Raw genomic sequence first — 22,825 nt, 5'->3', positions numbered from 1 at the left:
AGCTGCTCTGTACTAATGCTGCTGCAGAGCTGCATGTGGAGCTTTCAGCTGCTTCTCCAGCGCTGTGTTTCCTGTTTGCTGCTGTGGTCTCCCCACAACTAAACCTCCCAATTAAATGCTGACTTTGCTTAGTAAGAGTTGTCACATCCACGACGTCTCTTCACAGCTATAGAACACTAACACACGAACCACAACCATAAAAACAAAAGGAAATGGGCTATCTGAGGTCACCAAGCATGCTCCCCCTCCTATGTGTGGGGCACTCTTGTATAAGTACCTAGTTAATGACAGACAAGAGTGATGAGGTTGGAAATGGTAGACTTTTAAAGGCATGTCACACATCAATACCAGTTTATATACCAATATAAATGTGCTTTTAAGTCTGTACCTTTCTAAAAAATGGGGCCAATGCTTACGGTATAAAAATTTTTACATTATAGGCTTTTGTCCTTGTAGAAAGTTAGGAAGTCTAGGCCATATCTAATTAAAAAATAAAGTAATTGCTCATATTTAAGAAACTGAATGAGGACTTCATTAGATTAAAAAAAAATCTGTTATGTCCCAGTGGTTTGTATAGATGCTAAGAATGTAGAAATGAACAAAATAGACACGATTCCTGCTTCATGAAAAATGCTATGAAGGAAGTGGTAAGTCCAAGAATCAGAATGAAGTTCTCTGTGCCTGAGGAGTCAAAATTTCAGACAAGGCCTTCAGTGTAAGAAGATGAACTCTAATGAAGACATAAAGATTCGATCCTAAAAAATTGTTTGGACTGTGTCCTGAATTTGATGTGTCAAGTTTTCATGAATTAAAAAAAGTAATTTGGAGCTAGGCATGGTGGCACACACCCTTAATCCCAGCACTAGGGAGGCAGAGGCAGGCAGATCTCTGTGAGTTTGAGGCCAGCCTGGTCTACCATGTGAGACCAGGACAGCCAGGGCTATAAGAGAAAACCCTGTCTTAAAAAAACAAAAAAACAAAACAAAACAAAAAAAGTAATTTGTAGTTCTAAATACTTATCAGCTTTCTAGAAAGTATGTATCCATAAGGTAATTTTTAAATTTTATTTTACTACCCTGCATATTATTAATGTATTCTGTGATTTTTTTTTTTTAGAAGGAAACTCAATCATTATTGGAAGACCTACATGTTTACCATATCAATTACTTCCTTGTTTTGAGATGTCTTCATAATTTTACCTCTTCTCTTCCCAAGTACCCACTGGGTCGACAGGTAAGTGCCATTTCCTCATTTGGAGTCAACAAAGTAGGAATAGTAGTACTTTCTTGTTTGAATTCTCTATTACTCTATTACAGGCATCAGAATTTGAGATGGAGCCAGTTCTCATAATAAGAACACAGTCTATTCCAGCTGTTCACATCACTAATAATAGGAAATGGTTTTGTCCTGAAAGTCAGAACTATAAATAGCCACATGGTCCCAGTGGATTCTTTCCCTCTGTTTGTGCTGGGCTGCATAACTGTGCTAATTCTTTAGCCCCTCTGCCTGCTGTGTGCACAGGGAGAGCTAGTTCTGTACTCCTGGGGAACTCGGAGGTAGGATCTGTTAGCCCTACAGCGTACCACGAATTAAAACACAGTACTTCTGCTCTTCGCAAAGTTATGCCCAGCTGACCTTTGTATTATACCCTAAACCTATGAGCCCCATGTAGAATGCATGTGAATAATGGAAGAATACTTAATATTCAGATCTTTAACTCCAAGTTATAGAGATTGAATAGAACAATGGTCAGTGTCAGGTTCTGCTAACTTAGCTGGTAATCCAGTCAGCCATTTATCCCGTCTTTAACTGCACTGTAAAGATACTGTAAAGTAACTTATTCTCTTCGGCCATTCTCAATACAATTTCATTTGGCTTTTACATAAATCATATTTTTGTAGTATCTGACCTATGCAATATATCCAAGAAGCCTCTTGTAATTTAATGACATTTTTTTATTAATAGCATCATTGTATGATGATTTTTGCATAACTAGTAGGCTATAACCTCAGTATGTGATTTTTATTCCTCATAAATCATATCCTGCATTTATAGATCAGGGAGCTCTATTGCACATGTTTAGAACAGAAAATATGGGATTCGGAGGAGTACACATCAGCCATGCAACTGCTGAGGTAATTTTTGTTGTTGTTCCTTTTTTTTTTTTTCAGCTTTAAGCCTGCCAGTAACACCTTCCTCCAGAACTCCTGTCTGCCTAAACGTTTCTTATGTAGCCTGTTGTATCTAAGAATATTTGAACATCTTCTGAATCTGTGTATGTAGTTTGTGGTGGTGTTAATGTAGCAACCATCTATTCCTTACTGCCTTGAATGTGTGACCTGCAGCCTGTGCTTGCAGCACTTGACAGTTTATCAGCATAATATGTATTACACTTGGCCCTGAAATTCCTCATAAGATGTTATTATAAAATATTCTAGTCAGCTGGGAATGGTGGCTTTAATCCCAGTACTTCGGAGGCAGAGGCAGGCAGAAATCTGTGAGTTCAAGGCAAGCCTGGTATACAAAGAAAGTTCCAGGACAGCCAGGGTTATTACACACTAGACCCCCAAAAAACCAAAATCAAAACAAAACAAACCCTCCAGTCTGTTAATTTTTGGGCCAGATGTAACCAAAATTAGCCAAGTGTAAACATGTTTTTAGTTCCCTGCTTTCCCTCCCATTTTTTTTTAATTTGGCTAATTAGTGCATACCCAACTATGAGATCTTCTGTTTACTTTTAACACTTGAACATTTCTAATTTGCACAGTAGTATTTTAACATTTTCTTCTTAGAGATCCAGAACCCAGTTTTTTGTCATACAGGACAACAGCTGATCTTAGCTGCTTTGGAGCCAAATAAGAACAATGAAAGGACTTTAGTTCACATTAAGGAAAGTGGGAATGCATAGCATAGCTTGAGATAATTTAGCTGCCCTGCTAGAAGGCTGCCGTGGAGGTCATGCGGTCAAGGATTGGAATCCCTTACTTAGTTTTAGGAAGTTACAAGGACTGAAATCTGGAGCACACCGGTCAGGAATGAACAAGGATAAAAGTCACAGTCACATCCAGTGTAGTGTGGTGTCTCAGGAACAATTTGTTGAATTTCTTTAAGGATTTATTTATTTATGTATGTGGGTATTGTGCCTTCCTGTGCATCTATATAACAGCAGAGGATCCCACTACAGATGCTTGTGAGCCACCATGTGGCTGCTGGGAATTGAACAGGACTTCTGGGAGAACAACCAGTGCTCTTAACCACTGGGCCATTTCTCCAGCCCCCCGGTTTGTTGAATTTTGAAAGAGGCACTTCTGATTAGCCATTTAACGAGATTCAGGAAATGCACAAGAAAGGCTGTGCTTGGTGAGCATAGATGCCTATCTGAATCTAATCTTTGGAGCATCTGTGAAGAGAGCGTGTAAGTCCTCAACTGAGTTACTCTTTCAGTAGGCCTCTTCTTCTGGTTCTCATTTTGAGTATTTCTTGGAAAATGGGGTTTAATTGTAGACAAGTGCGCTCAGTAACATTCTAGAATTTGACATGCATGACAAAGCTGACAAAATTATTTACTGTTTTTGGTTGTACTTCTTTATTTCATTTTATGACCATGTAGGTGTCCACATACGTATCTTTTTTATGTTTAAAGTCATCGGTCTCCTGTAGGTATGGATCATGGCCACGCAGCTACATGCTGATGATGTGGACTCACAGGGCATGCCTACTTCCACTGACTCTGTCCCCATGGCATGTACACTGGCTAGAGCCCCATCTGTGGAGATGCCCTGGCCTCTGATCAAGAGGATAGATGAGCTACCAAAGGGTTCCTATCATTGCCTGGGTGCTGGCTGACCTTGAAGAGCAAGGGTCTAAATATTGGCTGTACTTTTTGACCTTTGTTGGTGTAGGCCTTCAAGGTTTGGGTGCTTAACCCAGAAGGAAGAAGGTCCTGCCAGCCTTGAAAATTTCACTTTCGAAACAATTTTAAATAAATTTTGATTTTCTTATGTCTCAGTTTTCCCAAGTGATTAAAACCTAATGAAGTCAAGGGCTAGAGAGGCAGCTCAGTCCTTGCTGCTCTTGCAGAGGACCTGGGTTCAGACCTCATGGTGGCTAGAAGCTCTCTGGTGAGCAAGCCTAGCCAAAACCTGACATTCATCTGCACATACATTTGCACAATCACAAACACACAGATAAATGATGTAAGCTTAAAAAAGAAAAAAGGTAGAGAGCAATAGAAGAGGACACTCAATGTCACTCTTGGGCCCTGGGTGCACACACCTGTAAACTGACATGCACTGCTCTATTAGTCTCTGTTCTATTGCTGTGAAGAGAGACCATGACCATGGCAAGCCTTATGAAAGAAAGCATTTAATTGGGAGCTTGCTTAATACATATCCTCACGGTGGAGGGCATGGCAGCATGCAGGCAGGTTCTGCAGCAGTAGCTGAGAGGTACATCCTGATCCCTTGGCAGAAAGCGAGACACAGATCCGTAGGCCTGGCATGGGCTTTTGAAACCTCAAAACCCACCCCCAGTGGCACACTTTGTCCAATAAAGCCACACCTCCTAGTCTTCATAATTCTTTCAATGAGTTCCACTCCCTGGTGACTAAGCATTGAGGGCCATTATCATTTAAGCCACCATATGCATGTACCACACATACAAATACTGACCACTTGAATAGCGAGAAAGGGAACTAAAATGTGAGGTGGGTTTCTGTATAAGGCTCAGAGTTTTCTCAGCAGGTACAGATGGTTGTGTGAACAGAGTATTTTTGTTGTTTTGTTTTGAAGTGACTTGCTGTGTGGCTCAGGCCAGCCTTGAACTCAGAATCCTCTTGCCTCTGCCAGTGTATGTGCCACACCATAATAATGAACATATTATGACATCTGTTAACTAGATGTATTTTTAGTCCTCATTCCTCCATGCCCAGAACACAACACATGGGCACAGTAGGAACCTAATTATGCTTTTGTTGCTATGCTAAGACACCATGACCAAGGCAACTTAGAGAAGAGAGTGGATTTAGCCTTCGGGTTCCACAGGGTAGGTTTGTGGTGGTAGCAGGTGGCAGGCTTCTTGAGCCACAGTTAATACACAGAGAGCACTCAGCGTCCATGGCTGCATTCTCTCCACCACGGCTGCGCCTTCTGTACATGTCCCCAGACAGCACACCAACTGACAGCCAGGCCTTCAAAATATGAACGAACATGCGGGGATATTCTCAAACCCCCACACAGCCCAAAACTGTAGCACAGTTGTTAGCGATCTGCTGGTGCAGTGTAATATGAAACTTCTCGTCAGCTGGAAAAATACATCCCCAAAGAATTTGATTTCCACTGAAAAGGTCTTTTTGTTTTGTTTGTGTGTTTGATTTGGTTTTTTCTGAGACAAGGTCTCACTTTGTAGTACTGGCTGACCTAGAACTTGGTAGGCAGACAAAGCTAGTTATGAACCACTATACTTACTCTGTCTTCTAAGCACTGGGATTAAAGGTGTGTGACACCATGCCCAGCAAAACTGTTTCTGTGTGTTTATAAACTTTAGAACACTTCTGGAATTTTGCTAGTCCAAGATGGTATCAGGTAAGCGTGCATTGTCAGGTGGAAAGCACTTTTCCTCCTGAGCCATCTCTCCAGCACCCTAACCTAATTCTTTGTGTTGTAATTTTATGACTAGTATTTATCATCATTGTTAGGTATTCCTAAATTCATAAGTTCATTTGTCTGGGAGGAACGTACTTCTTTCTTTTAACTTTCCTGGGCCTCCTGAACTCAGAATCCAGTTAGGGATCATAAATGTTAATCAAGTAGCATATAGTACCGAGATCACAAAAATGATGGTGACAATAGTAACCACCATTTATTGAAGGCTTGCTGTGTACGGGTACTGCCTTAGGCACCTTGAGGACATTTTGCAATCTACCATTCTGGTAGGCCAATTAGCCATGCCTTCCTTGAGGAACCTGACGCATAGAAAGTGACTAAGTGACTTGCATGAGTGAGACTGCTTCATTGCTCATAGGATTATAATTCAGATCTGACTTGAGCTATTTGTACCATCAGCTTTTATTTGCAAAGATTTAAAGTGCAAGTTGGAGGACTATAAATAAAAAGCAATAAATACCAAGTATAGTTTCCATATTTTTATTAAGTTGAGCTCAAAAGTACTGAGGATCAGATATAGCAGTTATAGCAAGGTCAGATAAAAGTGAGGCTACCACAAGAAAAGGCATGTAGAAGCCTGCACGCTTGAAATAAATTTCCTTCATCCTGTTGACACATTAGGCATGTACAAAATGTCACAGACACTCCTGAGTTTGCTTTTTTGGTTTTTATGTTTGGGTAAAGTCTGAAAAACTTTTTCCCCCTAGTAAAATACAGGAACTTTTAAGTGTAAATCTTCAAAATCCAGCATACTTTTCTTCTGCATTCCAGACAGTACAGTAAAAAGAAATGTATCTCCCACATGTCTTCCATGTTCAGAGCTTTAAGTTTCAGAATGAGCCAGGAGTTCTGTGATCCAGCACCTCGCGCTGACCGGCCACTTCAGCCCATGTGGCAATGAAGGCTGTGTTCACAGCTAACTCCCCATGACCCTTTGTAGTTACAGTTTATCACTTGCCATTGACCACTTTAAAATTAGGACCCATTTTTCTGCTATGCCTGTCCCATTACTCTGCTTTTTTTGTTTTCCACAACACTTTTTAATTTTTGGCATGTAGTTTAGTGTGTGTGTATGTGTGTCCTACCATGGACACTGCTCTGGGCTGCAGTATATGTGGTCAGCATGGTGCTAGCTCTGGTGCAGACTCAAAGTCTCAGCCTGGAACAGACTGGAGACTTTGTTCCTTCTACCCCTCGTCCCCAAGAGAGACCACAGATGTCATGGCACACTAAGTGTCAAGTTCAGCTTTGTCAGTGACCATTTTTGGGACACTGAACAAGTTACTTAATTTCACTGAGCCTCCATTTGCCCATCTCTAATAGTGGAATGATAATAGTAAGATCTCACATAGTGTTATCATAACACGATACACAGATATATGTATATAAGTAGTAGCTGTCATTAGCACTATATATTGTTGTACTTTGTTATTTATCATCATTTCTGACATCTGCAATCAAGAATGTGTTTTATTTAATCAGACCCTTAAGATAGTTAAGATTTTATAATTTTTCATTTCTATAAACATTTATCAGAAACATGTATTTATACATTTGTGTAATTTCCATAAAATGAATACATGGATGTAGCCTTGCAGAGACTATAACATTGATTGTAGCAGTGTACACTGTTGCTAACAGTGTGTCTGCTTCTCCGTAAATGTTATTAGCCTTTAGTGTCTTTGCTTCTTCCAGGATAAACTGTTTCTTTCCTATCCCCAAATCATAAATTTTCCATCTATCATAAATAAAGATGTGTTTATAATACTGCTCTGCTCTTTTGAAAATAGCTATTTCTGACACCTAGCATATTTTCCCCAGTGATTATACATTCAAGTTCATACCTATTGTCTGCTTTGTAAGTTTCTGAAATCTGTGAGTTCTTTTTCTGCCTAAGCCTTGTAGGTTTCCTTTATTTCCTGAGTCAATCGGTAATGGAGGGAATGTTTCAGTTTGGAGGTTGTCACACAACACAACCAAGTATTTTTCCCCTTTATTGACAAGGATGCTAAGGACCAGAAATGAGTAATGAACTTGTTCTTTCTTATACTATCAGAACCAGGTTGTGAACACAAACCAGTAGGTTCTTCCTCAGCTAAGTATACTGTTGAGAGCTCTATACTTCTAAATATCACATATGTTGAATAAAATCTTTAAAAAACAAGAAATTAGTTATTACAAATGAGGATTTTATTTCCTCTTCTGAACAAAAACATTTCTAGCTATATTGGATCTGCTGTCACTGATTGTTTTTTCAGAATGCTGGCAAAGGATGAACTGACGAACATACTTCAGAAATGTATTGAGGTTTTGAATTCCTCTACTGAAAAGCAGCTTGGCAACACAGCACAGAAAATAAAGCATTTTTTGGCCCAGTTTCAGAACCTTGATGGTACGTATAAAATCCTGCCCATCAACAACAGTCCTTTAACCAGAATATAGAATAACGTGGACTCAGGAATTCTATAAAAAGAAAATGCAAATATCTCAGCAATTTTAATTTATGCAGCATGACTTAGTGAACAAATCCTGTGGTAAACTAGCATGAGAGGAGTGCAGTGTTTCAAGTGGGAAAGGCAGAAGACAGCAGTATAAAGAATGCAATGTTTGTGAGTTAAAACCACCATCCTGCTGGCTTGTCTTTATTTTTCAGTTTGAAGAAAAAAATCAATTGTTATTAATAACAAAGTATACTTAAAATTTTTCACAGGCAAAAATACTTGGTTATTTACCATCTATGGTTTCTTTACACTACTGGCATAGTATCATTTGGGTTTAAATTATATAGGGTTAAGTCAAGAGAATGTTCTAATCAGTTCTAAGGTTCTGCTGCATGTTAATGGAATAAAGAATATAGCTAGCAGTTATCCCAACCTTAGGTTATGCCTTTCTAAAAGCAGGAACTACCTTCCAGTTATTTAATAATAATATATATTCTTTAGCTAACGTCTTCTGTCACATTTGATCCAAGCCATTACAAGTATCAGCTTCCTAAGTCTGAGCACCTTACCCTCCAGAAGCATAGCTAGACACGCATCAGTTAGGGGTTCGCCTACAGCTTTTGTACACCACTTTCATCATACTAAACAGTAATGACTGAAAAACAGTACGGTGGGAGGTTGAGACCAGGTGTGTCAGAATGTAGCTGATCATGCCTAGTCTTAGCAAGGTCACAGGAAAATAATTTCAAGTTTGTATAATTTTTTTATACAGGCTTTTGCTAGGAGGTTTGAAGCACTCTCAGAATTCAGTAGCCAGTTGAAGAGCTCGCTACCATGTAAACGATGTAATATGTATTGTCTTCAGCTTCTGGAAGGAGTATCGTTTGGCAGAATCTTGCTCATATTAAAAAGAAAGTGTAGCTTGTACTTGCATTGGATTAGTGCCAGTGTCTGTTCTCTCTGTTGTATACTGGTTTTGTATTCAAAGCAGATAGCAAAGAAGATGAGGATGCCTGTGGATCAGAGGCAAAGGGGCTGCAGAAGACAGACCTCTATCATCTTCAGAAGGTGGCGTGTCTTTCTTTCTCTTGCAGCTGCACTGGTGGTGGTGCCCTTGTTCTAACTGCTCTAGACTCTGCAGAATGTCTTCACTTACATTTTTTACATCACAGCCAGCAACAATATGGACAGACTGGAGCTAATACATCAGACATACCAATGCCATCAAAACTGCAGGTTTTCTGTGCTGATTAAAGAATTAGAAGGCAGGGAGGAAGTATTACAGGAAATCTTAGGGAACTCCTGTGGAGCCTTCATACAATACCAGAGAAATTGAAGTCCTTTTGAAGAGTCATTAGTCTCATTGATTGATAAAAAAAATTAGCTTATCAATTTCGAGTCCAATGTATTAGAGTTCAAACAAACAAACAAGAAAACAGAGCAGGCAAGCTGTAATTCTCACAGCTGTCCAGGGAGATAAGCTGGCATGGCGGCAGGCAGCCACATGGCAAAGAGTTTGCCTTTAGAGACTAAGGAAGCCCAAAGGTTGGGAAGTTAAGAAGCATACTTAGGCTCTAGCCCGCATGAAAAAGAAAAAGGAGCAAAAGGAGTAATTATGCCTTAGTCAGTGCTCACAGACTTGCAGACCCAGCCAAACTTCATGGAGGCTAACACTAGATGTTAGAATTCTAGAAGGAAATGCACACTGAACCCCCACCCAGGCAGGCCCTTGCCTGAATTAATTCTCCAGGAGAAGACAGTGGTAGGTGTCCACCTAGAGGTAGATTTCATTCTATACCGTAATACTGTCAGCCTAGACTGTACATGCACACCGTCTACAGTCTACTAGTCAATATAGGATCCATTCAACTGTATGGGGAAAATGGGAATATGAAGATATAATGTACTTATTTCTCTTTTTGATAAGAGATTCAAGAGAGTCTAAGTCAAATTTTCTTGATTCCCACCACTATCCGTGTTGCTGAGAACCAAACCTAGGTGTCTCACCACTAGCTAGAGCTCTAACACCTAACTACAATCTCAGCCTCTTTTTTTGTTTTGACATAAGGTTTGTCTGTGCAGCCTTGGCTGTCCTGAGCTTGCTTTGTAAAAGAACAGGCTGGCCTCTAATTCACAGAGCCGCCTCTGCCTCCCTGAGTGCTGGGGTTAGAGGTGTGCCCCACAGCGCCTAGCGCCTTTTTCCTTTTAGGTGTAAAAAAGAAACTGGGCAGAGCCATAGCATGCCCCGTGTTCTTTTTAAGAACACTTTTAGCTCTCGATCGTCAAATATCCATTCTTTACTCCATATTACCAAGTTAAATGTACTCCAGAATTTCAGTCTGATGGTAATGGGTGGCGTTTTCTTCTGTCCTTCTAGTGTTATTTCTCATGTTTCAAAATGAACTAACTAAGGGTTTCTAAATAATGAGCACCCTTGGATACTAGCAGTGCAGTAGACTACTCTCTTCTTTCCTTTAACTTAGTGTTAAAGCAGAACATGTAGAGGGGCAGAGAGAGTCCTCCCTGATTCTTAACAGAAAATAAAGCACATCTTGGTCTGATTCCTTGTCTGCAAAAGAAGAGGGCATCAGCTGCCTCTCCACATGAGTGACAGCTCTCTGTCCCAGAATCACCAAAACTGCTATGTTCTTACCCACTCAGTCCTTACTCGAAATGAAGGAGTCAAGAAGAACTAAGAAGCAAACCAAGTTTGAAATGCTCAGAGAAAATGTTGTCAACTTCATGGACAGCCTGGTGAGGTGAGTCTACTGCTCACCTCAAAATCATCCTGTTTCTCCAAATGACACCAGGAAACTCGCTGCCCAGAGTCAGTCCAGTGTCTTTCCTCTATCAGAGCAGAGCTTTGGTCGTTTTTATTGATCTTCTATCCTTGCTGTCTAATCAAAAGATTTAGGCAAGCTTAAACTTCATTTAGCCAATTAGGCCAGGTAAGGAAATACAGGAAGTTTCAAAGTACTTTCCTCATTTTTGCAATGTATTCTAATCATTTTTCTACCTAAAGTAGTAAATACTGGATCTGGGCCAAGCCCAGAAACAGGCATTGTATATTGGCCGTTTCTGAATATATTACCAGGATAACTGAGTATCAGCATCAAATCTATATTGCAGTATCTACTCAGGAACTACCAAGTCTCCTGCTGTAGTTTGTCATATGAGTCTTTCTTGGAAACCTAGGTCACTATTTCCCAAAAGCCAGCTTAATGTGTGTACATCAATTAACCGTCCAAGTGGCCTTTTGGAAACTTGTGCTGTGTTGCAGGCTTTTAAAGTGGGAAGTGGCTGGGTGTGGTGGCGCACACCTGTAATCCCAGCACTTGGGAGGCAGAGGCAGGTGGATCTCTGTGAATTTGAGGCCAGCCTGGTCTACAAAGAGTCCCGGGTAGCTAAGGGTACATAGAGAAACCCTGTCTCAGAAAACAAATAAAAATGGGATGTGTGCCAAAGAAAATGCCTTAACTAGTTAAAAGCAGAGCACAATGTGGTGGTTCACGCCTGTAACCCCAGCATCTGAGAGGCTAGGGCAAGAAAATCACTTGACATTCCAGGCTAGTATGGCTTGATTAAGTTGTACATCAGTCTGGACTAAAAAGAAAAGGAAGTTAGGAAAACTGTTTATTGTGTTTTTAAATAGAGGTAGGTCAAACCGTCAGCAGATGAAGCAGTAAATAGACGGGTGGGGATGGGGGTAAGTAGTACCTTGAAGACAAAGAATATTTTGGTAAATATCATGGCCTTCCTGAAAGTGAAAATTTTCATTTTCTAGGACAATGTTGAGGACAGAGTTATTCTTCCTAATTATTGAAGAAAAAAATTAATGCTAGGAAAGAGGTAAAATGAGCAACAAAGTATAACAAAAAGAAGGTTAAAAGGAAAATGTGTCAATTAAAAAAAGTAATCCATTAAAAATTGAGTTGAAGGCCTGGTAAGGATTAGCACTTCACTGCTGGCAGTCACAGCACACACTGTACAGCAGCGCTGTATGACTTTGGGTTTGTGTATGTGTGATGTCTGCACAGAGGCCAGAGGGTGTCAGGTGTCTTCTAGCATGCTCTCCCTTACTCCTCTGAGACAGGGTCTCTCACTGAACCGCAGATGTCAGGCAGAACACCTCCTGTTCGTGGCCCCGCAGCCCTGAGCTTGCAGGTGCACGTGGCCACATCTGGCTTTTTGCACCAGTGCTTCAGTTCAGGCTCAGGCCCTCGCACTTGTTCTGCAACTGGGTGTGGTCAATGGCCTGTCTCCTTAACCTGGCCTTTACTTTCGTAAAAACTAAAACTCCTGAGATACCATTAACTACAGTGCTTTTTCAAGACACAAAAAGATTTTCTAAACTCTTACTTTCAGGCAGTGGTTAACACATTCCCAAAAACTAGAATGTCTACTATGGTAAAATGTTGATGTTTTCAGAATCACTTAAGAAGTTCAACAATAATTCTAAAAAGTTGTACTTTAGAGATTTTAAGCACAAATATAAACGGTGCTCAAATGTTAGACTAAAGGTTTGATTCAGAACAGGAACACGCAGGTTCTTGTAAAGAGTATTACAGTGGTGACTGAGTAACCAGTGGTGTGCATATCCTGCTAGTCCAACAGTGCTGTCTCCTGATGGACATTCCCAAGAGTCCCATCTAGAGGTTGTTCAGCCCACACAGCTGGATATCCCAGCTTGCCTTCAGCATATGCCAGAGTCCTGAAGGGGTAAACTCTCATATCCAGTGAAGGAATCCTCAGTAAAAGGACATGAACTTGTGACAGTGAGTCAGAAAACAAGCCTTTTCCACGTCCTTGGAAGAGGCGCCCTGAGGTGTGGCTGAGACTTCGGGTGGGTCTTCCTACCTTTGAATGAGCCAATTAAAAAAAAATGTGCCCAGCTGTTTGGGTTTTAAGTTAATTCCAGATGTAGTCAAGTAGACCAATAAGAACAGCCACCATATTGACATACAATTCTGGGTGAAACTGCACGGGATCCATTACTTGGCTTTTGGTTAACAAATATTTAGTGAAGAGGATTGACAAAACTGTTGAATTGAAAAACCAACCTGTACCTATCTAAAAGCCGACACCCGATTTCATTGTTTCAGAGATTACCTTCTGCCTCCTGAGAGCCAGCCTTTGCATGAGGTAGTGTACTTCAGTGCTGCCCACACACTCCGTGAGCATCTGAATGCTGCTCCACGAATTGCCCTCCACACTGCACTCAACAATCCTGGTTATTATCTAAAGGTAAGAAGAAACTTGGTCCTTCCATTTAAGCTCAGCCCTAGATATTGACATTACAAAAATACAAGAACCCTACATTTTAGATAAACTATTTGACTCAGTGGTAATGCCAGTCAGTAATAACTGAGGCTTTGTGCGTTTGCCCATGTGTAAACCAGCGAGATGGCTCCACATATAAAGGCCGCCACCAGGCCTGATGCCCTGAGTTTACTCTAAGGAGAGAACTGACTCCCATCAGTTGTCTTCTGATCTACACGTTCACACCCACACACACAAATTTTTTTTTAATAAATCAAAGGCATAAAGTGTTAGAATAATGTTTTACTCTTGTGAAAAATGGCTTATTTGGATCTTTCAAGACAAGGCTTCTGGGTAGCCCTGGCTGCCTTGGCCTCGCTCTGTAGACCTAGCAGATCTCAAATTCAGAGATTTGCCTGCTGCTGCCTCTTGAGTGCTGGGATTAAAGATGTGCTGCTCAGCAAAATGATTCCTAGTAGTTAACAACAGTTGGTCAGTGTTCAGGTTATAAGGCCTAATGAAAGTATGTAAAATTCCAAATTTATTTTTAATGGAAAAAAATACCCTGGGATTTCTCTTGGATTTCTTAACCTCAGAGCATTCTAGTCTGTGGGAACACGCAGGGTGCTGGTGCAGACACGCCTAAGGCTACAAGGATACAAACAAACAGTTGCCTAAAATCCAGAAAGTTACTAATTTCAGTTTCAACTGTTCAATACTGAATATTGTTAGTAGGTTGGAAGTTTTCCTTTCAGAAAAGACACTTTATTAGTCAGGAGTGGTAGCATGTTTGCAATTAGTGTTACAATTAGACTACTACAGAGGTTCAGGCAAGAAGATCACCAAGTTCAGGGCCAGTTTGAGCTAACTGAGACTTTGAAAAAGTGAAGTGGGCAGTCGGCATAGCTCAAGGGCTGAAGTGATTGCCTAGTAATAAGCCAGTTTGAACCCTAGAACCATGTAAAGGTGGAGGACACGGGCCCACATAAAGCATTCATATACAAGGACGTAGTAATTGCGGTTTTGTTCAATATAAAATGGCACAAAATGGTGAAATATGGGAAGAGTAGTAAGTAGGTCAGTGGATGGCGGCAATCAGCTTGGTGGTTTCATATTTAAAGACTTGCTTGTTTTCATTATGTGTGTGTGTCCACATGTGAGTACAGTGCCCACAAGAATCCAGAAGGGATAAGATCTCCTGGAAGAGGCGCTGTGAGCTGCCTGGAGTGGGAACCTGGATACAAGCTGTGGTCCTCTGCTTCAGCAGCTGATGCTCTTAACCCCAGAGCCATCTCTCCATCCTTGATAATTTCCTATTTAATAACAGCAGTGGCTGGTTAGATGGCTTTTAAAGTTAAAAGCATTAACCCTGATTGTCTGAGTTTAATCTCTGAAACTTAAACCGTGAAGGGAAGGAAACCTGACTCGTACCATAGCCTCCAACCCTGACATGAACCACCCTCTATGCACAATAAATGAATCAATTAAACAAAAACAACAACAAAAAAAGTTTTCATGTGTAAACTACAAATTAGAACACTTACTGGTAGAGTTACAGAAACAAACTGATGCATTTTGTGTATGAGATTTTGTTTCTTAATAAAAACATGGATTTCAAATAAGTTAATACAGTTTCTATAGGGCTTGTGGTGTTAAGGCTAAGAAGTTGATGACTGCTTCCAGCTCTTTTCTGGCGCCCTCTCCTGGTCTCTGCAGATTATTGTACTTAAGGTGCATCCGTTCAGACACACTCATACACATAAACAAAAATAAATCTTTAAAAAACAAAAATTAAAACCTGCAATGCTGGTTGGATTATGATGGCTAGCCCAGGCTATGTGGAGATCCTGCTTCCAAAACAAAACAAAAAATGTAGTGTTGAGCAAATCTTTTTCTATGAGAGATCACTTTTACTCAACTTTTTTATTGATTTTTATTTTTATTTACTAATGCCACATAATTGCTACAATTCAAATGTTGGAAGTAGCATTTTATTGAGTAATCATTCCCGGAGAATTCTAAACTCATTACAGGAAACTGGGATGTATTATATAGTCTCTGTAAATAATAATTTACAACTAAGATTTTAAAAACAGAAGGTTTGGCAAGGAGAGTGGCTTAGAACTAGAAGGATACTGGCCAAGACATAAACACAATTAAGAACACTATTCAAGTATGTAGAAAGGAAAGTAAAAGATTCTCCTTTCTGATTTAGTAAATTTAAGTTAGAATTCATCTAATTCTTTTTGTTTTTAAACATTTCTTAAAGGCAGTAACTTTAATGTGCTGTTTTTAGAATGAAGCACTGAAGAGTGAGGAAGGTTGCATTCCAAACACTGCCCCTGACATCTGTATAGCATATAAACTGCACCTGGAATGTGGCCGGCTCATCAACCTTGTCGACTGGTCAGAGGTAGGTCACAAAGAAAAGAACAAGTTAGTTTAACTGCTTGACACAACTTTCCTGGATTTTTTTTTTCTTTGAATTCAACTTTCATTCTTAAATTTTTGTTTGGAAAGCATACATGTTATGCTTCAGAATTCCCCCAGGAAGCAGCAGCTTAGTAGTCTGCACTCACACACTGGCTCCTGGTCCGCTCTGCACTTCCACAGCATACAGTGCAGTGCACACCTCTCACATAAAGAATCGGGATGCATGGTCACTGCTGCTGCTCTGAGGAGAATGGTGTTACAGAGCTCTTGCCTGTCATGAGACTGGTATCTTACCAACATTAAAGGACATGCTGAATTACCCCTGTTCAAGAAAAATTAGCATTTTCCTGAAGAGAGTAACAGTAGAAGAAACGGCTTTGCTTTTTAAATTTTGACTAGCTATGGTTTTGTTTTGTTTTTGCTGTTCTACTTTAGTCTTTTAAAATAATTTGTAAAGAGCCAGTTTTAGTGAATATGGGACAAAACTTATTAGTGTGGTGTTGAGAATTTGAAATCTGATATCAAAGATGTGCCAGTTATCTCCAGCAACAGCCTGATTTGTTCTAGAACCATCTTAAGGGTACAGGAAAAGGTGCCTAGCAGCAGGTGTTATTTTCTTCTGTCTTGTATACTCAAAAGGCTTTTGCAACAGTTGTGACCGCTGCTGAAAGAATGGATGCAAGTTCTACAGCCTCAGGAGAAGCGAGTGAAATTATCCAGTATCCTTTTAAAACCAGCTCTCAGTAAACTGTAACTGTAACAGAGCACCATTACTGACAGTTCCATTCGAACCTTATTTACAGTGTATCCTGGTTGCATTTAATGTTTTCCGATAGGGTTATATAATTTATTAGTATTTATTCATACCACCTATTTTAATTTACCAATTAATATTTCAATTTAGAAAGTTTAGCTCTTTTTGTCAAAAAACAAACAAAAGCTCATTTTCCTTAGCTAGACCCTCCAGTGCTCGATTTATTAGAGCTGTTTCTGAATTAGAACTTTTAGGCTTTATAAAACCCACGAAGCAGAAGACTGACCATGTAGCAAGGCTGACATGGGGAGGCTGCTAAAAAGCAAGCAAATGAAGACAGTTCCACACATGAAAAAGAAACCTCGCATAGTTGCATGCTCCTAGAAGAGACTCCTGCTGAAAGCGCACAGATAACTTGAAATGGGTATTTTGGAGTACAACAAATGCATAAATGGCTAAAAGACTTCATACATCACCATGCTACTTTTTACAGTCACTGCTAAATTCTAAATAAACATTCTTGAGTGTGTAGTGTACGAATAATACAATTTCTTATCCAGAGTTAAGTTCCTTGTCAGAGGTCCTCATTCCTTCCGCTCTCACCTCAGTATATTGTGTACAATGATGTCCTACAGGTGTTCCCCTTGCTAGAAAGGCTCTGAGACCACCTCTGCCTCCATTTCTTAGTCTTTGCACCTTACCAGGCCCAAAGCTGTTTGGCATTATATTTAATACCAACAAATATTCACATAAACAGTTGTGGAAACTTACAGATTTCTTTCATGTTAAGAACTTAAGAATCAGCTGGGTGTGGTGGTGGCACATGCCTTTAAATCCCAGCACTTGGGAGGCAGAATCAGGTGGATCTTCGTAAGTTCAATGACAGTCTGGTCTACAAAGTGAGTCTAGGACAGCCAGGGATACACAGAGAAACCCTGTTGGGGTGGGGGGGGGAGGGGAGAACTTAGAAACTAATGTTCAGAGACTTATACCAAAATTGCTTGCTCTGAATGAATATTTATTCAGAGCCTATACCTAGAAAAAATTGCATGCACAAAAATTTGTTGTCTTCAATTCTGTGTGTGCAGGGCATGGGTATGTGCATGAGTGCAGTGCCCAAGGAGGTCAGGGATGTCAGCTCACTCGGGCACTAGATGTGGGTTGCTGGGAACTGAATTCAGGCCCTCTAAGAGCAGAATTCATTTTCCTACTTTTTGTTGTTGGCTGGCTGGTTTGGTTTTTTTAGACAGGATTTCTTTGTGTAGCCCTAGCTGTCCTGGAACTCAGATGTCCACTTCCCTCTGCCTCTTGAGTGCTGGAATTAAAAGACATGCACCCCACCCCCCTGGCTGAGCATAGTTAATCTTCACCCCTGGAACACAGATCTATGTATTCCAGATAAAACTGAGAAATGTTGTCTCCCCGGGCTAGCCCCGCACTGGTGGCTAACCCAGACTTTGTTGGCTTGCCTCAAGCTCACTTCAGATCCTTCCTCCTCACTCGCATCCCCGTGTGCTGAGATTATAAGTTTACATTATACCCAGTTCAGAAAACTTTTCTTTAAACAGTACATGTTATGCATATAAAATACAGAGGCACTGGTCTTAATACTGGCAGATTTTTATCCTGTCTGTCCAAGGCACATGTTCTTGCTTTTCTTTTTCTAGGCATTTAACTGCTATGCATGTTAATTTTTCTCTACCACTTAAAAGCAGCACACTGGAAATTGTTCCATGCTATCAAAAGACCTGTAATATTAAACCATTAAATTGATTTGTGCAATTACTTGGTATCCTATATAAACCAATCCTTCATTGAGGAAAACTGAAACCTCAACTAAAATTACGTTACTCTCATCTGAAATCTTGAAGTATTTTTTTGTTAATATTATGCATGCACCATGTGCCTTGACTTATGAGACACTTCAAGAAACAAAAAAATCTGTGTCTTCCTTGTACTTTAGCAAAGTAGAAGACACTATCATGTGCACAAATAACAGCAAGGTGAGAAGTAGGTTTGACACTGCGGTTTTAAAGAGTACTCAGAGTGAAAACACGACCGATGAAGATTTATGGGTGAGCCTACTAGGTGAGTAACAGCAGTAGCGGATGTCCTAAGGTAGGAGCACCCCAGCCAGATCACACTAGAATAGGTAAGGTGGCTCAAAACATAAGAACTGAATGAGAAGGCCAAGAGTGCAGGTAATAAAGCTCCACGATCATTGCTTGTTTTCTAAGGCAGGAAGCAATCTAAGCAAAAGACTTAGGCCTTTAAATGATCCACACCTTGTGAACCAAGACAGCACAAGGAACGATGAAACAATAACCAGTTGACTGACTGCTGAGATAAGGCAAGTCTTAGATTTGGAGATGGTGACACTGCAGGCAAACTACAACCAGATGCACATGAAGAACTTAAAGGTCCTTCTGAAAAACTAGAAGCATTGCTATTGGGGGCTCGCAATGCAATCTCTACAGAGTAAACCAATAGGATCCTATAGTCTTTACTCTTGTGCTTCCTGGCTGCTAAGCTAACAGCTTTACACTAGACTCCAGCCATATGCTGTTGCCTCATTACAGACCAAAGCAACAAGGACAACCAATGGCGTACTAAAGCCTTCAACACTAAATTAAAATGAACTTCCTGATTTTTAAATGAGTTAACCTGAGTATTTCATTGTAGTTATGGAAGGCCAATTGGTTGGGAGAAACACTAGCAGCAAAAATGAGTTTGGCTTTGGATGTTAAAATCAGGAGATACCCAGTTAGACATTTAAATGAAAATGACATTAAACAAAGAGGCAAGGAAGCCAGGTTGATGTGAGTTCAAGGCCAGCCTGGTCTACAAAGCAAGTCCAGGACAGCCAAGGCTAAACAGAGAAACCCTGTCTTGGAGAAGAAAAGAAAAAGAAAAGAGGCAAGGAGCTTGAACTCCAGCTTTGAGGTTTATGCTTATTTATACTTAAAAATTCAGGAAAACATTAAAAGTAAAAGTCAGTTAGGCAAATATCTTAGAAGCCAAGTGAAGAGTTTCAAGTTCAAATGTTACTCATAGAATAGATTTAACAATGTAGAAATCTTAGGTAGCTTTGTTTGTAATTGATTGTGAAGATAAACTTACCACCAGTTATCCAAATTGAACAGCAACCCAGGAAAGCCTTATACTACTTCATAACATGCATAGTGTGGCTTGTACCAGCCACATCAGGCTGTTCAAAACCACCTGTAACTCCAGCTCTGAGGGATCCCTCACTCTCCTGTACCTGCACACAGGTGCAGACACACACACACACACACACACACACACACACACACACGCTGGCACACATACATAACAAGTCTTTTTAATAATGCCTTAAACCTGCCAGGCGTGGTGGCACACACCTTTAATACCAGCACTCAGAGGCAGAGGCAGGCAGATCGCTGTGAGTTCAAGGCCAGCCTGGTCTACAAAGTGAGTCCAGGTCAGCCAAGGCTACACAGAGAAACCCTGTCTCAAAAAACCAAACCAAACAAACGCCTGAACCTTTAGACCTGCCTTCTAGTTTATAATTTGAAAAGGATAGGTCAGGTTAATGGGAGCACAAAGAAAACTTAAAATAACAGGCTTAGTCTTTCCAGAAAGATGAAATAGTGATTGAATCCTCGCCAGGGAGAGGGGGTTTGGATGTGTAGGTAGGGCTAAAAACGCCTGACAAATCGATTTGAATGTAGACAGCATCTACTTGAGACACACAGCGCTGAGCTTAGAGAGAAGCACACATGTTTTACCGTTAACAAGTACAACTTTTAAAAACTGTATAGCAGTTTATACTTGAAAAATTCAAGTAGACAATGACACTATTCTTTCAATTTCTGTGAATATTTTCCAAACAAGTTGAGGGCTAAATATGAAAGATAATGTGAAGATGGACCTTGGATGACACAATGGGGAAAAGAAGATCCGTTACCACTGTAGAATACACACACATCCCGAAGTGCCAACAGTGTCTACCAAGTGGGAGATGTGTTTCAACCAGCCACCTTGTTTTATAACTTCTAATGGCACACGCTTTTAATCCCAGCACTCGGGAGGCAGGGGCAGGCGGATTGCTGTGAGTTCGAGGACAGCCTGGTCTACAAAGCGAGTGCAGGAGTGCAGGACAGCCAAGGCTACACAGAGAAGCCCTGTCTTCAAAAAACAAAAAAGACAAAATCCTGTTTTCAGTGAGTGTATTACAGATAACACAGTGTGTTTAATGTTAGTGTAATGCCTGGAAGTATGCTATTAAAGTTCACAAGGGGCCCGAGAGCTAGCTCAGCAGTTAGGAATGCATGCTGCTCTTAGCTCTTGCAGAGGACTAGGGACTAGCGTGGCTCCCAGTCCCCATATGGGCTGCTCAACAACTAGCTGTCTTATGGCCTCAGACACATACACACATATAAATAAAGTCTTTTTAAAAACTCAAAAAGAATTCACTGAACAATACTGGGGAAGGGATTCTCTCATATTGCCCAGGATGGCCTTGAACCTCTAATCATCCTGCCTCTATCTCCCAACTACCAAGATTATAAGTGTGTGGCTAGCACTTTCAGCATGCTCACTACTTTCTAAGAAAGCTTTGTTCGGGAACCATGTGTAGAAAGTGTGTTATGTTTATTCATTCATTCACTGTGATATTAATATTGAAATAGTTATTGTTACATTCATTCACTGTTAATGCTAAGTGTTCTGAAGACATTTATTTAATGCTTTATGTATGTGTGTGCCTGAGTATATATGTGTGTAGTACTATGTGCATCCAGACCTTGGTGTTCAGAAGAGGCATCAGCTGATGAGCTATTGTGTGAGTGCTGGGAACCCAGGCACTCTGCAAAAGCAACCAGTACTCTTTAACAGTGGGTCCGTTCTCCAGGTCCTATGTTAATTTTGTCAACTTAATAGTAGCTAGATCTCCTAAGTCTCAACAAGGCTTGTCTAGTCAGGATGGCCTGTGGGGGACTGAATCGCCTTAATCATTTAGGAAGAGACAACCCGAGCATGGGTGGCACTACCCACTTCAACTTTGTAAGAGAAAGCTGAACACTAGGCACTCACTGGTCTTCACTGTTCCTTGTGGATGCAACTTCCTGCTGTTGCTGTGACTTCCCCAGAGTGATGGACTGCAACCTGGAATTGTGAGCTACAATCAACTCTTTCAACCCTAAACTGCTTCAACTAGAGCAACTGAGCAACCATGCTTTCCTACATCGCATCATTCAAAAACATTAAAACTGGACTCAAAGGTAGAATTTCCACAGCTATTTTTAGAACTTGTTATGTAACATGCTGTTGTACAGGCGAGTTACAAAAGCAATTCTCAATCAGAACCTAGTTTGGAAACAGCATTTAAAGGGAATATTTACCAGAAGATTAACTTCATTGATTTCTAAAAATGCTTACATTTAAAAACACTGCTTTATTCAAATACTACCTATGTGCACAATTTGAAAACAGGCAGAATAGAAGTAAATGTTTTATTTTTCCAACTAAACTCCAGTGCTACAAGGGCAATAAAACAATGATACACTGGGAGAGGGGGGTGCAGCAATAAACATTTGTTAAAAAGACTGATAGAATAAATAAAACTACCAAAAATAATAATAAAGGAAATCATATAAACCCATTCTGAAACCCCAAGAAAAGTCCTGAAATACAGAAATGCCCTCCTCCTCCACTACCTCACAGAAGTACTGTAGACTAACTGCTTAATTGTCCTGGGATTACATTCTAAATTATTAATAACTGGTTACAGCTTGGTTGTAGTGCACAATTAAAATCACACTAACTTCATCTGACGTGTCATTCTACAGTTTTATTTACATAACCAGTGAAGGGCATGTTCTAGAATGCCAGCTTTAATCCCTTTCAAACATTAATATAAAGAAGCCAAATTGTAATGATACAGCAAAACGAGGCCACTGGTATTAATACAAGTAGCAAAGGTCCACATCCAGGTGGTAATGACATCACAGAAGTTTCCAAAACCAATTGCTGCTGCCTAAGAGTAGTTGCCACTGACGAAAGCTTGAAATAACCTGTATTCCCAGATGGGTACTGGCATTGCTGCACGTCACAGTTGGGACTTCCTGCAACAACTCAACAAGGAACAAGGCAGCCCAGAAATGCAAAAAGCGTGATTCATGAGACATCTGGAGGAGAGAAGAGATTAGCGTAAGAAAGGGGCAAAATGAAAACATACAAGCTAATTCATTCCTAACATCATCCCTAGATATTTAAGTTGCAATACTTTACTT

At 40.4% G+C, this 22,825-nt stretch overlaps 2 protein-coding genes across 7 annotated transcripts in view; one reads left to right on the top strand and one right to left on the bottom strand.

Moving 5' to 3' along the window:
* Positions 1-22,101, top strand: part of ORC3 (origin recognition complex subunit 3) — a 47,782-nt gene extending 25,681 nt beyond the window's left edge. For 3 of the 5 annotated variants that reach the window (XM_084799125.1, XM_084799124.1, XM_084799128.1), the window contains exons 12-20: positions 1,117-1,233; positions 2,056-2,135; positions 7,922-8,055; positions 9,093-9,172; positions 10,766-10,863; positions 13,207-13,348; positions 15,660-15,776; positions 16,436-16,515; positions 16,764-22,101. In XM_084799125.1, the coding sequence (XP_084655251.1) occupies positions 1,117-1,233; positions 2,056-2,135; positions 7,922-8,055; positions 9,093-9,172; positions 10,766-10,863; positions 13,207-13,348; positions 15,660-15,776; positions 16,436-16,515; positions 16,764-16,869 (954 nt within the window). In that variant the 3' untranslated portion in view covers positions 16,870-22,101. Of the gene's footprint in view, positions 1-1,116; positions 1,234-2,055; positions 2,136-7,921; positions 8,056-9,092; positions 9,173-10,765; positions 10,864-13,206; positions 13,349-15,659; positions 15,777-16,363; positions 16,516-16,763 lie in introns of those variants that run through there. The other 2 variants (XM_084799126.1, XM_084799127.1) reach the window with 2 other exon arrangements.
* The window catches only part of AKIRIN2 (akirin 2), a 25,818-nt gene continuing 25,024 nt past the window's right edge, over positions 22,032-22,825 (bottom strand). For both annotated transcript variants that reach the window (XM_084799243.1, XM_084799242.1), the window contains exon 5: positions 22,032-22,720. In XM_084799243.1, the coding sequence (XP_084655369.1) occupies positions 22,710-22,720 (11 nt within the window). In that variant the 3' untranslated portion in view covers positions 22,032-22,709. The remainder of the gene's footprint in view (positions 22,721-22,825) is intronic.

This window comes from Acomys minous, assembly GCF_964271855.1.
Source record: "Acomys minous genome assembly, chromosome: 1".
NCBI lineage: Eukaryota > Metazoa > Chordata > Mammalia > Rodentia > Muridae > Acomys > Acomys minous.
Note: the sequence above shows the minus strand (reverse complement) of the source record. Positions and strands in the feature narration are given on the sequence as shown.